This window comes from Porites lutea, chromosome 5, assembly GCF_958299795.1.
Source record: "Porites lutea chromosome 5, jaPorLute2.1, whole genome shotgun sequence".
Lineage (NCBI taxonomy): Eukaryota > Metazoa > Cnidaria > Anthozoa > Scleractinia > Poritidae > Porites > Porites lutea.
In genome coordinates, this window is record NC_133205.1 from 19115247 (window position 1) to 19131808 (window position 16562).

Here is a 16562-nt window from a genome sequence, read left to right on the forward strand (position 1 = left end):
ATAAAAATGTAGTCACAACAGTGGATTAAAAGCGTAAATCTGAGCAGAAATTAGACACAACTTACATATTTCGCTTCCCTCTTCAGCAGGTGAGTTGAAAACTTTTTTACGAAAAGAAGAGATTCTTGAATTACCGAGACGGCAAAATACGAGCAAAATGTTCTCCGTAGTCCCGACTACGCGGAACAGCTCAACAACTCACCGTAGCCGCAGGACTACGCGGGAAAAATGAACAGTCACGTGGTTTTGATCAAGCGCAATAGCATGTTTAACCGTAGTCGTAGTCCGTAGTCGCCGTATCTTAAACTCCCTAATAAATGTCCCGACCGGACGGCGTGGAGCGATGTGAGTAGGCTGTATTTACAGGATAGTAGGATTTCTTGTCTCTGATTTCATGCTGCTTCCTCACACGACAAATATTGCACCACTTTGATCAAGCTCGAATTTCTTTCGCAGGGAGCAATTCTAAAATAGAGACCTTTAGATTTGTGAGTATGGACGACTCAGAGCTTTTTTTGCCTCTTCTCAGAAAATAGTAATCCCGAAAAGTTTTATTGCACTTTTTTACTAGAAAAGTTAGAACGGTTATTTTTATTGAAGGAGTTTGAGCCCTCTCCCGATCGCAGAATGATAAAACTTCTAACATTTGACAACTTATTTCCGCCTCCATGACATTCTCGTTAAAACGCGTAGTAGAATGACCACGGCTGTCACGTTTTCCCGCCAAAATGATGTTGGCTCACGCCTCGCACTTCTTGCCATTGACAAAATCTCTTCCTTGTAGTCGTCGTCGTCTTAGAATCTAACGGTCACTATTGAGAAACACTCTTAATCTAGAAATGATTACTAACTGTAGTACTCTATTTCTTGTAGGGTAATACCTTCAATACCAGTGAGAGTAAGAAGAAACGTCATCGCAAGCGTAAAGGGTCCAGTACACCTGAACTTCTGCCTGACAGTCCTAGCTATGAAACGTCCAACGGACCCGAGCCTTCCCCTGAAAGTCATTCTAGTGCTGACGCACCTAGGTCAGCAAGAGTTGTCAGTCGTACAGCTGGGCTGCTTTTCTCGCGTGCTCGTGGGTTCTTTGGTGGCCTTCACAATCCATGGAAACAATCAAAACCTTCCACTGTCCATAGTGATCCCAATATATCCGCAAGAAGCGAACTCAGCCAAGCGAGCAAAAGCTCGCCGAGACCAAATAATCCGGGTTTATCCCGAGCAAAGAGTCTTGAGTTAGTTCCAGAGAATACATCAATTCAAAAACCTGCACCACCACCACCAGCACCGACCCTTTCGTCCGAGTTTGGCGTGATGTTGAAGCGCCCACCAGATTGTTATTACCCTAAGAAAGGCGCCGCAAAGAACATTTTTCCTGGTCCCGTGAAATATGGGAAATATGGCGTATTAGATTCTCAGTTGGCATAACTAAGGCCCCTCGAGAACCTCACGCATTCCTCACTCCATGGAATTGAAGGTCCGTTTTTAAGGATCACTGGAGTATGAATTCGTTTGGTTTTCGGGGGTGCTGGTAGAAAAATACTTTGTGGAGAACCGTCAAAGTTATTGAACCTTTCTTGGTTTACAACGAATGGCTCGTAATTGGTATACAAGTACAAAAATATCTTTGTTAAATGTTGTGGAAATACTTGACGAGAACTCCCAAATCCAGTCGCAGCTTTATTCTTCTTGGCAAATCCTTGGTTGCTTTTACAGAACTACTGTAAATTCTTGTATTTTAAGGCGCATAGTTCTGTCGTTTACTTAAAAAAACGTAATTTGCCCTATAAAGACTGCTGCGGTCTTGCCAAAAATATGGTGGTCAAGTTGTTCCACTTACGGTTATGGTGAAGTAGAATATTACTAAGATTAGAATATTGTTATCCTAAGGCAGATATAAAAAGGAAGAATAAATAGAACGGGTCGTTTTGCTTGTTTTAGGAGTCATGGTCAGAGAGGTTGTCTTGTTTCAAGAATTTTGCCAAGCGTTCGACGTTTCACATCTTCCACAAGCATTTTTATTGTCGCACCAACTTCCAATATATTTTCCGAAATCTGTCATGCCCTTTCTTAGAGAGCCCAAGTGGCCGGCTCTTTTACAACCCTCGTTTTTGACTCATGCTTAAATTGTCTCACTCAGTTCGCTCTCCAGTCCAATTATGATATTTAATTTGTGGCGGTCCATTCAAAATAGCCCTCCTGAGGAAAACTCCTAAGGGGTTGCTGTATACACAGACTAGACAATTGGTTATTTATCAGTTAGCTGGTACGAGAAAAAGATCTTGCACTACCTGTTTTGCCTTTTGCGACATGTAAGGCATGTGATCAAGCACACGTGTAATTCGGATTAACCTCTTAGCACACAAAGATACAACATAATGGTCTCCCTTTTCCTCTAATTTGAATCATTAGGCTGAATAGCCTGTCCTGTGGGGAACAGGGAGATTGCTTTTCTCGAGATTCTCAGCGTATCACTCAGAAATGACCACAAACTCAGATAAAGTTTAAAAGCCGTTAATTTATTTTAAAGAATGACATAAAATATATAGAAACTGACAAAAGCTGGACATTCGTTTATGAAATAGGCCACTGTCGATATATCCATTGACGTCATGTCCTGAGAACACGAGGAAGAAGGGTGATGACTTTCGTTTCTTCTGGTTTTCTTGGCCTGGCTATGAGTTGGAATAATAGCACGATATATCAGTGACCCCATTCATACCGAAGCCCCTACAATATTTTATCTTACTCCTGCCATTCAATAATTTATTATTATCATTATAAAATGAAGCAATATTATTATGTAAATACGCAATATGTATTAAATGAATAAATGTATAGTTGTATAAATTGACCATTGAAACGTTCTTGCTGGTGCTGACTTCGTTCCTGGCGTATGAGCCATTAAGTAAAAGAATTATATAAATTATGCAGATCGAGGGTGGGTATCGGATGAACGCCGAGGTGGATAACTTCTTTCCCGTCTCTGACCCTGATTGTGTGCCTGTAGAGAATAGTGTGTTATATATACTGACTTCCAAACCAGACCTTAGCTGTAGAAATTGTAACAAAGGTTCCTGCATTGCTTATTGTATTGGCAGCATTGGTCGGAAATGGAATGTTATTTTTTCCGAACTGCCCTGATAATCCGAATCTTCACTTTTCATACCCAGACGTGGGTTTCCCAAGTGATCTGCTAATGACACTATTTGAAAGAACACAAAAATCTAAACTATAATCACTATAATTATTATTCAACACCAGCAAAGGTCTCTACAATAATTTTTTCTACTGTCGCAATATTGTTATGGTGAACCGAAGTGCCTTTTATCACCTTACTCCTGATCACACATTTTTGAGTCAATAGTTCGTTTCTCTAACATGACATGACATGTTTGATAGCGAGTGGCAATGTTGTAATCTAACCTAGCCAATTGAAACGTTTGTAACATTGAATTGTAGCCACGGAATTATTTGGTAGGTTAATATCTGGCGTCTGAGGAACTCTGAAGGCTATGATCAGCCACACTATACCTGATAGCCCTCGCACCGACGCTGAAAAAGAATAGCGGATTTTGCTTTTGTCAGTTCACATAAAAGAACAGTGATTTTCCGGCTATTTCTGTTAAGGAGCGAAACTGCGTTACGCCACCGCCGATCTTGAAAAGTGGATCGTCACATATCACCGGGATAGGTTTCTGCCACTTTTCGTCGCAGTGTGAACATGTTTTCAAGTGAAATGAGTAGGAGCGAGCATAGGCTGGGACCCACCTGATATGAAAGTTTATTTTTAGGAGAGAGCACTGGGATTTAGTTCACAAAACTGGCCTCTCGGCCAACCGACCGCTCTGGTGCGATGTTCGATACGTGTGGACGACTTGTTCCAGTTCTATACGGTTGTCGTTCATACTGCCGGATACATTTTCATGTCGACACGAAAATCTATTTCCAGTATAGTGTGGACAGACTAAAAAAGTAAAAGAAGCAATCCGAACTACTAACAACTTAATAGTCATTTGTAGAGGATGAACCGATTTTAGTCCCTACAATTGTTATATTACCAGTGCTATTCAGTATTTTCTCGATGTCTTTCAAATGAAATTAAAAAATTATTAGGTATCTTATTTTAACAACCCATTAAACATTTAATTGCGCTCGTCATCTCTGTCCTGTTCCTTGGTGGGCAAGGGAATTCCAATGTGAAAATGACGGGGTTGCTCGTCTCTCTTAGACGTAGACGTTACAGTTTGTGGTCTCACTTTGACTGTGCAAGACAAAAAGCCAATATTTTTAACTATAAATGTATCACTTAACCCCCTGCAAACGGACGTAACCGTGTTGGCCAATAACTCGCAACATTGTTTAACATTGTTGGAAGTTGTTGCGTCCGTTTGCCTGTAGCTTTAGGGTTGTGGGTAAAGAAATATCTACTTCGAAAAGACGTTGTCATAATGAGTTAGAGAGTGTTCTACTTTGGCTGCCGTTTGTGATCGTAACTGAGGAGACTGGTTATGAATACTGGCAAACAGTGAAGATGAAAACAACGGTGTTCAGTTTATGGGTATAGTTTCTTGGTGTTGCAGACGGTGCAACTGCAATTATTAAATTACTTATCCGTCAAGCATTTCCTTTATATTGGAGTCCTCCCGAGACCCCTATAATAATCTAAAGAAAAAAAATTAAACCATAGAGCCCCTACAGAAATTACAGCTTCGTATCAAGAGTACTAGTTTTACTGGTGTTAGAAGCGGATGCCTCACGGTAACATGGCTGGCTCTGATCCAATAGTCTGAAATAACAGTAAGGGGTATCTTCTGTCATCATCTCTTCCAGTATCGGTATTAGTTGAGCGAATGAGGGTCGTTCATTTGCATCCTCCTTCCAGCAGTCCATCGTCAATTTGTATCTGTTGAAAAAGGAAAACATAGTTAAAAATACCACTACACAAAGATATGTGCCCATTTACTTTGAATATTGAATACACTTATGTTCCATAGGCTCTTTTTAGAATGGGGGCAACGTAAAGGAAAGAGGCGAGCTGAAGTTTCCACTCCTCGAAAAGGCTGACAATTTTAGAAAAAAAAACTGTTTGAAGGACTTTGTAAGTATTCCTTCATCGTGCCCTCTATTCGGTGGTCTTTTATTATTTCTATTCTGACTTACATTTCATCGCTGCACGTGTTGGGTTTCTCCATCCGATATCCAGATTTTAGTAAACTGCATAGCCTCATAGGGCTTATCCCAGGGTATGGTCTACCCCCTAAAATAACAAAATAAAGATCAATGCTGTCTTATCAAAGATTTTTGGGCTTTTCTTATTTTTCATTTTGAAATCGCTGGTGATCCCTTCAATCTGATTGGCTCTCAGCAGTGTGATTTATTTGCGAATCACACAATCATATCTGTTCTAAATCGCGTTATTTATGTTCTAAACCACGTCGCACCGTCGCACCTTGCTTTATATCGCATCATTTCTGTTTCGAATACAAAATGAGATGTAAAAGCCCTTTTGTTTCCGTTTTTCAACAGGCTATTTGATCTGCCCACAGGCAAGTCCTTCCTCGTGGTTCTCGATGTGAGGCACGCCTCTTGACCGCTACGTAAGAGCTGCCATCCTTCGCTCTATCCAGCATTCCCGCTCGAGGTCTTCCAGGTGGTCTCTTTCCTCGTATTCTTCCCTCAATAACTAATGGGACATGATCACTATGTCGTAGGGTTTGACCAAGCCAGACTCTCTGTCTTCTGTTGATAAAAGCTGTGATGGCCCTCTCCTCACCTACACGCCTCAATACTTCTTCGTTACAGACTTTGTCAGATCAAGTACCCTAAGAGCAGAGGCTACATTTTCACGGTATGAGCTGGCGTGCGAAAAGTAGCCTCTGCCGACAACCGCTCAAATCCGTCCAGAAATCTGGACAAATAAATTAACAAAACCGGGTTTTTTCTTGTTCTTGACCGGTTTAGAGCATTGCGGATTGCGTGAGTCTTGAGTCAGCGAATGAACACTGACTATTATTGCGCCTTCATGCATCCCTTCGCGCCAAATTCTCGCATACGAACGCGGATCAACACAGCTCAAACGTAGCAACAGGAAAAATCCCTGTTTATGTATTTAAAAGAGCGTCGTCAACAACTTGAATAAGCTCTGTATTTTAAAGCTGTCGGAATACCGAAACAAGCTGCTGCCGGTGCTTCTTACGGGACCGTGTAAAGATCGTTAATTTATCATATGGTAGTTTTTGTTTGCCAGGAAAAGAAAATGGATACTGCGGTTATTTTTGTGCCGCCTCTCAATGCGAGGTTAAATGCACTGTTTTAAGACACAGATGGGAACCGGAATGTTCAAAAAAATCATCGATCAGTTTTCTTTTAGTGGAAAAAGCAGAAAAAAAGCTTTTAACTGAACACTGATTCGCCCTCAAGGACTTCAACCTGGTTGGCTTCTTCACGAAGGAACGCTTGTCCTGTTCTGAAAAGAAACCAAAGCGGCAAAGTTTTAAAAGAATTTTCAGGTACAACTTACACATTAATGGTCAAGGAAGTTCCGTTTTTAAATGGAAATTTAAGTATTTATAGTTGTTTCATAGATGTTTTATACGACTTGAGACGGATTTTGGCGTTGTTATTTGATGTCTTCGGCAGCTTTTACTCGCGTGAAATGATCCACGATCCAGTTAGTATTACGCGAATTGCTTTTAAGGATAAAATTATGGGTTTTCGCTTAAAATTTTTCGATAAATAATTTTTCTGACTACTGTTTCGTCTATGTTCATTCATAACATTAGTTTAAAACACAATCGTGAGATTACAGCATCCAATTTATTTCAAGCATCACTTCTGCGTAGCGTTGTCTGCGAATTTCATTTTAAAGCCGGAAAAATGTGCTCCCCGCAAAACAGACAGAACTTACTACAGTTGATAGCATAAAAATACTTTCCTAAAAAAGACGATCCGTGGAAATTTTGCGGCTAAAATACTTAAAACCAGAAGGGGCGAAGCAGAAAAACAAAACAAAAGCTCCAGGAGAGTAGTTCGCAGGTAGTTTTCGCAAGTTTGATTCCCGCGAAACTCACGCAGATATGACGAACCAGTTGCTTGCGAATCGCGTGACGAATTTTGCGCATGCACGATAGAAAATTGAAAGGTTGTCGGCAGAGGCTACTTTTCGCACGCCAGCTCATACCGCAAAAATGTAGCCTCCGCTCGCAGGGTACAGATCAAGTTATGTTTAAAACGCTTTCTCCAAAGCCACATCCCACAGCTCTCCAGCCTTCGCAGATCCTCTTTCTTTAAGGTCTATCATTCGGCTCCATTCAGAAAAGTACCCCAGATGACCGTCCTTATAATTATCTTCTTCAGGCAAAGGCTAGCGCGCTGAAAGCTTTTGTCAGCAGTTCTTTTTTCTTAGTAAACGCGTTTTCGGGCTATTCTCGATCTAATTTATTTTGCACGGGATCCATCCTGTGTAATGAGGCTCCCAAGGTAGTTAAAGAGAGACGATTCTTGACTTAACTGTTTACCCTCAAGAAAGATCGTGAATTCCTCACCAGGCCTCTTACTGATTTTCTTCACCTTAGTCGCCTTAACATTGATCTTCATATCATATTCCCGGAGTTTTCCTGCATTTTACCCATCATAAGTTGCAGACCTTTAACTGAACTGGCTAAGGTTGCTTTATCATCCGCAAAGCGAACTGTCTTAATTAGATGACCTCCCACTCCACTTATAGGCTGGATTATTATGAGCCTGCGCTCCTCCCCGGTAAAGACGGCTGGGAGAGCGGCGGAAGTTAGCCTATTATTTTTTCTAGTTGTTTATCAATCACGACATTATGCGAGAATGGCTTCTTTTATAAAGCGGTTCGATTCTTCCCGTGTATGCTACGCCAAAAGTGACAAAATATCAAAGGTGCAACTTTTTAATTCAAATCCACGAATTCACGATCAAGATGGATTTTTGCCTTTTGAATGTGTCAAGATTGTAGAATTTAATTTCAATTCCCACGTGTTTCATGTCATTATCAGGAGGCTCCTGCATGTATCAAGAGACACGTTTTCTCAATCAAGATGCATGTTTTTTAAATCAAGAAGGGAGACGACAATTTTTGATCAGTTTTGTTTCTGAGAGGGACTGAAACCTAAAAATCTGCCAAATTCTAGCCCATTCCCGCCCTCCCGCGTGAGACATGGCGGAGGAAGGAATCGAAGAACTTGTCAGAAGAATCATTCGAGCAGCACAAGGAGTTAACACATCTCGAACACATCTCGAACGTGTCAACACCTGACGAAGAACTGAGGCGGCGATTTAAGAACGAGATAGGCTCGACCAGAAAGAAAGCAGAACAGGCTCTCGTAGAAGCGCTGGTGAAATATCACCACAGGCGCGCAGAACGATTAACAATAAATCTCGCAGGAATACTGTAAGGAATAATATAGGAATACTAAGCAGACGTCTCACCAGAAAACGCAATCACCGGATAAAAAGAAAACTGTCAACAAAGATGGCAATGTAAATTGAAGACCAAGATTAGCGAAGTCGATGTATTGTTAGAGCAAATGAGATCACAAGTGTGTGCGAATAAACAATTATAAAGTGAATCTTACTCTTGTCTCTTATAAGACTCCTTAGAAGTAAGGGGAAAAGGGAAAGCAAACCGCAGAGATAACAAAGCGGCCAAAAACCGCAAAAGAAAAGGGTGGAGAAAAATCAAAGACAAAAAGCGCTTTTTTAACGCCATTGAGTCACGCAAATAGTACATCAAAAACCTGTCAAATGAACAACTGACAGATAAGCAAATTACTCTACTATCGCGTGGTCTAAAGTTTATCCCTACACCCGTGACAAAAGAAAATCTTATCAGGCGCCAGCTTCTCGCGGATTTCAATCAATTTGCGAGACGAATACGACTACAATATATTTTTCACGGGGAAGAAAACGAACCTCATCCTTTCCACGTGAAGTCGGACTGGGAACCACCAGTCCAGCTATCTGTAGCTCTGGAGACCTTCCCGGAGAGGAGGTAAAATTAGAGCTCGTAAGTATTGAATTTGACAAGCCAAAAGATAATATATCTACGGGAGAGCGCCAAGCTCTCAAAGAGTTATCGCGCAACAAAAGCTTTACACCAGTGTATTGATGAGCAGACAGGACAAACTAAACGAAGGTCAGGTTCTGCTTGATGATTTAAATAACTACCGACCTCTATACAAACCAGTGGTTGAAACTAAAAACCAAAAAAGCTCAACAACTTATTAAAACACTGCTCTCAGAAGGCCACATTGATAAAACGACGGCTAAATGGCTCTCCCTTACGCCCGATCCTCCGCCAATCACCGTGTTTTACACACTTACTAAAATCCACAAACCGACACCTGTTGGAAGACCTATTATATCAGGGTGTTCCGGACCTACAGAACGGATCTCAGCATTTGTTGACCACCTTATTCAGCCAATAGCACAACTACAACCTTCGTATCTTAAAGATACGACAGACTTTATTAACTTCATCAAGAGGATTAAACTGCCTAAAAGTGCCATACATGTTTCAATGGACGTCACAAGCCTATACAAAAAAAAAAAAAACACAACGAGAGGGTATTACCACTGTATGCCTTGCATACGAAGAATTTCACCAAGGAAACCCTCCAGTCCCTACCAGGTTTTTAAGCGAAATGCTTAGTCTGATACTACTAGAAAACTCGTTCCAATTTAACGAGAAAGATTATCTTCAAACCCATGGAACAGCCATGGGCACGAAAATGGCCGTAGCCTTTGCTAACATCTTCATGGCCAAAATAGAAAAAGAAATACTCATACAGAGCAGAACAACTCCCATCCCACAATCAAATTCACACACGGCTGAAATATCAGAAACAGAGACTGCATTCTTGGACACGAAAGGTACAAAGGTGTCAGATTCAACAAGGATTCTATCCTTGACGTGCGAACACACTTCAAGCCTACAGAAACATTCCAATACACCAATTTGTATTCGTGTCACCCACCAGGCGTCACAAAAGGCTTCATCAAAGGAGAAGCTTTAAGGCTTCTAAGAACAAATTCCTCTGAAATCACTTTTGAAGAGAACATGAGGAATTTTTCAACACGCCTCAAGAAGAGAGATTACCCATCCAGCTACAACTGTAGAAAAACATCTCTCAGAGGTCATTTTCGCAGACAGAAAGAAAGCACTAGAACAGAGAAACAAAAATGCAAGTAAGAAAATACTACCCATTGTAACGCAATACCACCCTGCGTTGCCCAACCTCAAGAACATACTCAAGGGGAAATGGCACCTTATACAGAACCAACCATATCTCATCTTTAACATCTTTAAGGAACCTCCCCTCATTTCATATCGCAAAGGAAAATCCCTAAAAGACACTCAAGTAAGAGCTAAACTATAAAGGTTTTAAGACCAATCTATTTGCGAGCTGCAGGAGTCGTGCAGGCCCGTCAACACTTCCAACCTGTGTGCTCGGTTTCAGTCCCTCTCGGAAACAAAACTGATCAAAAATTGTCGTCTCCCTTCTTGATTTAAAAAAACATGCATCTTGATTTAGAAAACGTGTCTCTTGATACATGACATGAAACACGTGGGAATTGAAATTAAATTCTACAATCTTGACACATTCAACAAGCAAATTGATGGTAATTTTATCGATCTTGATAGTGAATTGGTGGATTTGAATTATAAAGTTTCATCTTCGATATTTTGTCACTTTTGGCGTAGCATACCCGTGACTGCTATCCGAAAACTGAACAGTCAGCTTTTCCCTAACTACTGTCATTGGGGATTCCTCTCAATTCCTTCGGGTATAGGAAAATGACTAGAGTATTATTCTACCAGCATCAGTATACAAAGATTTATAAAACTAGCTTACCCATGGTGGCTAGTTCCCACAAAACAACTCCAAACGACCATCTGCAATAAAAGGAAGCAGATAAAGAAATAGCAAGAATTAAATTCATAGAAATATCAGTTTTGTTTATCTCGCCCCATGGATGGTAATCCAGGAAATTTTTGTTTGGAGTCATGGACTTTGGAGTCCAGAATCCGGCTAACTATGAAATTCTGGAATCTAGGCCTTTTGAAATCTGGAATACACTAAGTTGGAATCCGGAATCTAGTATCTGGAATGCGGGATGTGGAGCGTGGAATCTAGTACCCAAGATGGTCTCAGATTAACTTCATCGGCTCAAGGTTTCTGCTTATATATCTTATTTTCAAGATTCACGCCTGGAACAGGCTAATATTGTCCAAACACTTGAGTATTTCTTTAGATAGAGTGATAACCGCTAATGTAGACAGTGTCATGATCAAAATTGTGCTCTTTTTTTCCAGACAGTTCTAAACAGTATATTGCAAGGTCTATGTTATCTAAAATCTCAACTTCACACTGCATTACAGGAAGCCTAAGCTTGGCCCAACTGTGACCTCGTTAACATATACTTACACGTCAGTCTTGAAAGTAAAAATGCCGCTTTCCAGCGCTTCAGGTGCCATCCATTTCATTGGTAGCTTGTGTACGCTCCTAACTTCGTATATTTCACTCTCATTTGCGTGGCGTAACAAACCAAAATCAGCAATCTTCACCGCTCTGTCCTCACCAAGTAGGATATTACGGGCTGCTAGGTCACGATGAATGAATCCTTTGCTGGCCAAGTATTCCTGGAAGAGAAATGACGAAATTATTTCTCAAACAATTTTTAGTTACCAGATACCTTTAGATCAAGAAAAAATTTCCAATATGAAATTAAAATGGAAGCTCGATTTTAGCGGAGCTCCACGTGCGCGCGAAGCGCGCGCGTGGGCGGAGCCCCATTGCTAAGTAAATCTACCCATCCCAGAAAATTTGGTAATCACGTGACCGTACACCGACAGCCCGTCCGTCCGTCCGCACCACAGGAAAACCAATGTTTAATCTCACACTTTTGGCTAGTTTGGGAGCCCAAGAGAAAACTAATTGCACAGGCTGCACATCAATGCTGTGATCGATTGACAGCTATCAAAACAGGGTATCGGCTGACCAGTATCACCTGACCGTACCACGGGCTCAAGTGTCCACCCATCGAGGTCGAGTATTTTTTTAAAGTTATCCGCTGACAAATTACCAGTTTCAAATGATCGCAGGCTCAAGTTTATTTTTTCCAAGGATTCATATCAAATATGTTGTGTTTTTGTCACTATGGCCCCGCACTATTAGGATTTTGATTTCAAACTGACCTCGGAAGCGAAAATTCATCCAGTTTTTTTAAAAGTACAGGCGGGGAAGACCTTATCTTACCATGGTCACGCGTTGGTCACGCTCTACGTCCAATTTTTATACTCTGATTGGTCAAAATTTGACAGGTGAGTTCATGCGGAAAAATTATGCAGCATCTTGAAAGTAGTTTACTTTGACAGCTGAAGCTGACAGAGTTTTGTGTCAACTTGTGATGTTTTAACTGTCTTTTTCCTCTGGATGTACAAAATGAGATACAGCTGCTATGAAGTGTCTTCTGTTATTCATGGCTGGTTTGTTTACTGGGTTTTGGTTGAGAAATACGTCGCTTGTCAAAATTCGGTAATTCGATTTCGGATGGCATCGTTTTCGTTTTTCACCTTGCTTAATGCGTAAGAGGGTTTAAAAGTCCCTTGATAGCTTTCAGGAACTGAATCTCGAATGGTAAGCCTAAGTAATTATTGTATTTGATGTTTGTATTTCATGAAGTCTTGCACAGTTCACGCTGACAGTTTATGCGGCAAGTTTATGCACGTTTGTAGGATTTGAGTCAATGATCTGACCTAGTATCAGGTTTGATATAAGCTTACAGAACTTTAAAAAGCCTTCAGATATATTTGCTCACCACAAATAGAAAGAAAACGTTCCGAAGAATATGTAGTTATAAATTTGGCTGTAGAAAGAAAACTTTGAGCGATTTTCTTGCCTCGAGGAGCTCACCTTCGAAAACAGCAAACACCGCGCCGGGAAACCGGCTGAAACATAAACTTAAGCTTAACGCTTAAAGACTTAGGATTTTTAGAGACACTTTAATACTTGTCTTCGTGAATGAAAATTGTTGTGTCTTTAAATGTTTCACGGAATTATATCTCTTTTTTTGATTGTTAGTAGTCTCTCTTGCAATTTTAATCGCTTGTCCGTGCCGTTTGTTTTCAACGTTCATGACCATCGCTTGCAGGAGTACTCAAAAATGTCGCGCGTATCAAACGCTTTATAAGATTACACATCGTTATAACTGAAACCATTTAATAACAAAACAAATAATAATAAATTCGCTATTATGTTGAAGCGTAACTCTGTTAAAGTTCATTCAAACACTCGACCACACTGACAGCTCGCACTATAGAAACGAGAACCAGCTGGCCGTATGGGTGATTTTGGAAATTTTCTGAAATTTTTTAACGGTTTGGCTCGTCCTGAATATTGACTGAGTGCAATTTGTCTTGAAAAATTGTGAAATACCGCATTCTGTCCGAGCTCTGTATGATAAATAGTACTGTTTCACCTCAAATGTGGTGTATAAAAATTATAAAAGGTTGGTTTAAACACCCCCAGATTTGTTGGCAAGAATTTGTAAAGTAAACCTGTCGAACGCAAAAAAATTGGGCGTGATTTGTTTTCCAAGAATTTGTTTTCGAGGCCTAATCTACTGTGATCTTGAGTGTGATCGAAGATGTTTGCTATTTTTTGGGTGTACATATAAGGTTATCAATTCGATGTAAGATGTTTCACTCTAAAATAACTAAGCCTTTCCCTCAAAAGTCACATGAATGTGCCCTTAAGTTAAATGATTTGTGGATTAAAAGTTTATTGTTTGATTTAAATTATAAATTTATTAAAATTGGAGCTTCGCTTTTAGCCCTGGCTAAATCTATATATTACGATATGGCAGGGGGACGAACTCCCGATTTAACTACCTGGCGGAAAAGCAACCAAGTGAAATGAAACGTCTGTTCCAGGCTCAAAGATAGCCGCCACCGCCCCTTTTTCTTAGATCACGCTTTTATATTTTTGCCGGTGCCTTACGCTTTTTTGCCTTATTTTTGCCAGTGCCACCCTTACTATTAAGACACTGGAACAGGCTACTGCAAGCTGTGCCTGGCAAACGGTCCGGAGAGCTGGAGGAAGTGATCGTCGGTCTATTCATGAAGAATGGAGGGAGGATTTCCGTCACAGCTGTTGGAAAACAAGAAACAAATTAAGGAATTGGCCAAGAAATCCCCGCGACGTATACTTCTCAGCACAAAAAGCCGTCAAAGTTGAACAAGCTAAGTGAACTACAGTCGACTCCAGCTCGAACCGTCGCTAACTCGAACCTTGTGCTAACTCGAACCAGAATCGATTTCCCCTGGATTTCCTTTACTGTAATTTACCGTCGGTAACTCGAACCCTCGATAACTCGAAACTCGCGCTAACTCAAAGTAATTTTTGTTTCCCTTCAGATCACTTTCATACAATTTTACCCTTGATAACTCGAAGGAATGAATATTGGCTGAAAAATAAGGTTTTCAGTTAAGATTTCAATCGCGGAAGAAAGCCCGTTGACACCAGTGACAGTTAATTAAATGCTGTTTTTCAGAGAGACTTATGGTGAGTGGAATAAAGCCCTCCTTAGACCGCCACGCCCGAAAAAGAAAAAAAAACTTTTGGTTCTTACTATACTGCTGATTTCTATTTCGAAGTTATCCAAAACGTACACCTCAGGGAACATTATTTATTTACAGATTAGATTTTTTCGTTAATAATGTTCATGCATACAAATGAATATACAGCAATTATCGGATGAGGCAGAGTTATGTGGATCACCGGGAGGGTGTTATTTGCGAAACCAAAAAGCCAAATATACAGCTGAGCCACCAGATATATCAAATGAGCTGCCAATAGTTAGCAAATACCATCATGGTGGCCGTTTGCAAAAAGTAATCCTTTCAGCCTTCAGTTCTACTTGCAGACCGTTTTTTTGTGCTTTCCAAGATTCCGATTACAGGAGTATTTACCTGGAAAGTCCTTGCTGCTCAGTCATCCAGTCCCCAAAACAAATTTATACCATTGCTTTTTCTTTCCTCTACTTCTGTTCTTTTCTCAGGGGCGTAACTAGCCCATAGCCCTGTAGTCCTGGGCCTTCAAATTTTTGGTTTGATCACCGTACCGCTTGTAATAAATTATGCGTCGTTGGGTTGAGCTAAAAAACATAAGAGCTCAGAGTGTTGGTGAAGTCAGTGCGTACCGGTCATACGCGCAATTTTCGGGATAGTTGGAAATGAAAGTCAGCCAGGCCTACAACTAGCCAAAAAAGCTGGCTACGTCCCTGAATGTCAGGCTTGTACGATTCAAATCAAATAACTGATGGCTTAGCCTTATTCAGGTCATATGGCTGTATTCATTAGACACCTTTTCGAAAATACTAACAGACCTGATTTTTCAATAGATACCTTCACGACGGCTCCATGTGATTTTTAGGCTTCTCAGGCTATAAAAAAACTCGTTTTTGACCTTTTTTAAATCAAATGGCTCAATTTTATATGTGCTATGTTTCACGAAAAATTCAGCAAGATAGTAGTTAGCCCTGTAATGGTCTGTTATAATTAACGCAGCAATTTGAATGCTTCAAAAATCTGCCGCCTCATGTCCGGATAGCATAATACTTGCAGACACAGAAAAAAACTAGTAGTAAAGTATTTTAAATACCGGGAAGAGGCAGATTTTTGTGATTTGCAAACGATGTCTAAATTGCTTAAGACATTCTTCAGTCGAAAAAGTTCTTACCATCCCTTTAGCAATCTGCCACGCATAACAAAGAACTTCTTTCCCAGAAATGTCTTCTTCATCATCTTCCTTGCCTTCACAGCTGCCTTCTTCTTTCTCGATGGTGATCTTTTCTTCGACGTTTCTCAAAGGCTCAGCGGGAGTGAGCCCTTTTTCTTTGGAGAAATGGGCAATACTGATCGAAGGTAACACCATCACCAACGTAACCGACCCCTTTCGCCGTTCATTTTGTTGAAATGACGTGTTGACATCGTCACTTTCTTCTTCCTCCTTGTCATCTTTGTAACGCAGGCTTAGGCAAGAAGGTTCCATCTCAGATCGAGGAGCATCGTTGATTAGAATTCCTCTTTCAACGTCGTCCAGGTCCATTTTAATTTCCTTCGTCGCACTGGAATGATAACCACCGTCTTTTCCACTTTCTTCATTATTTCTTTCCCTGTTCTCCTCTTTCAGGTTTTCATCCAGGACATCTTTTGTTTGCAGGTTCTTGGACACCAATTTCGGCCTCTCAGGAACAGGAGGCTTAAGCCTTTCAACGACATCACTTTGACGACTCTTGTTCATTGTAAGCTGCAAAAAAATATTGAAATGAATTCCGTCTGATCATGAAACGGTTTTATCAGCAGAAACAATTTCAACAATATCAGCTGGTTAGCCGAAATATTTTTACCCAGCATTTAAAAGGAACCATGTGAATTGAAAGATTACTTAACCGACGTTAAACTGAAAATCTAGCGGGGAATACCTTATGGGCCAACTTTATTTAAATCGTCCACGGAAAATTCAAATGGG

At 40.6% G+C, this 16562-nt stretch overlaps 2 protein-coding genes across 2 annotated transcripts in view; one reads left to right on the plus strand and one right to left on the minus strand.

The window, feature by feature from the left end:
* The window catches only part of LOC140938939 (uncharacterized), a 5178-nt gene extending 2326 nt beyond the window's left edge, over positions 1 to 2852 (plus strand). The window contains exon 2 of the mRNA XM_073388470.1: positions 874 to 2852. Within this exon, the coding sequence (XP_073244571.1) occupies positions 874 to 1428 (555 nt within the window). The 3' untranslated portion in view covers positions 1429 to 2852. The remainder of the gene's footprint in view (positions 1 to 873) is intronic.
* Positions 2853 to 4704: 1852 nt separating this feature from the next.
* On the minus strand, positions 4705 to 16082 carry LOC140938032 (fibroblast growth factor receptor 1-like). The gene is made up of 5 exons (XM_073387580.1): positions 15771 to 16082; positions 11457 to 11671; positions 10884 to 10924; positions 5164 to 5260; positions 4705 to 4906 (listed from the first exon to the last, which is right to left on the minus strand). Exons 1-5 carry the CDS (start codon positions 16080 to 16082, stop codon positions 4705 to 4707), a joined length of 867 nt encoding a protein of 288 aa, XP_073243681.1.
* Positions 16083 to 16562: the final 480 nt, after the last annotated feature.

Excerpts from the sequence above, each read along its gene's own strand:
- LOC140938032 (XM_073387580.1), bottom strand. The coding sequence starts at position 16,082 with ATGGAACCTTCTTGCCTAAGCCTGCGTTACAAAGATGACAAGGAGGAA. Across the intron at positions 5,261-10,883 it reads GTGGGAACTAGCCACCATGG|GGGGTAGACCATACCCTGGG; the intron begins GTAAGCTAGTTT and ends TTGTTATTTTAG. Across the intron at positions 4,907-5,163 it reads AACACGTGCAGCGATGAAAT|ATACAAATTGACGATGGACT; the intron begins GTAAGTCAGAAT and ends CTTTTTCAACAG.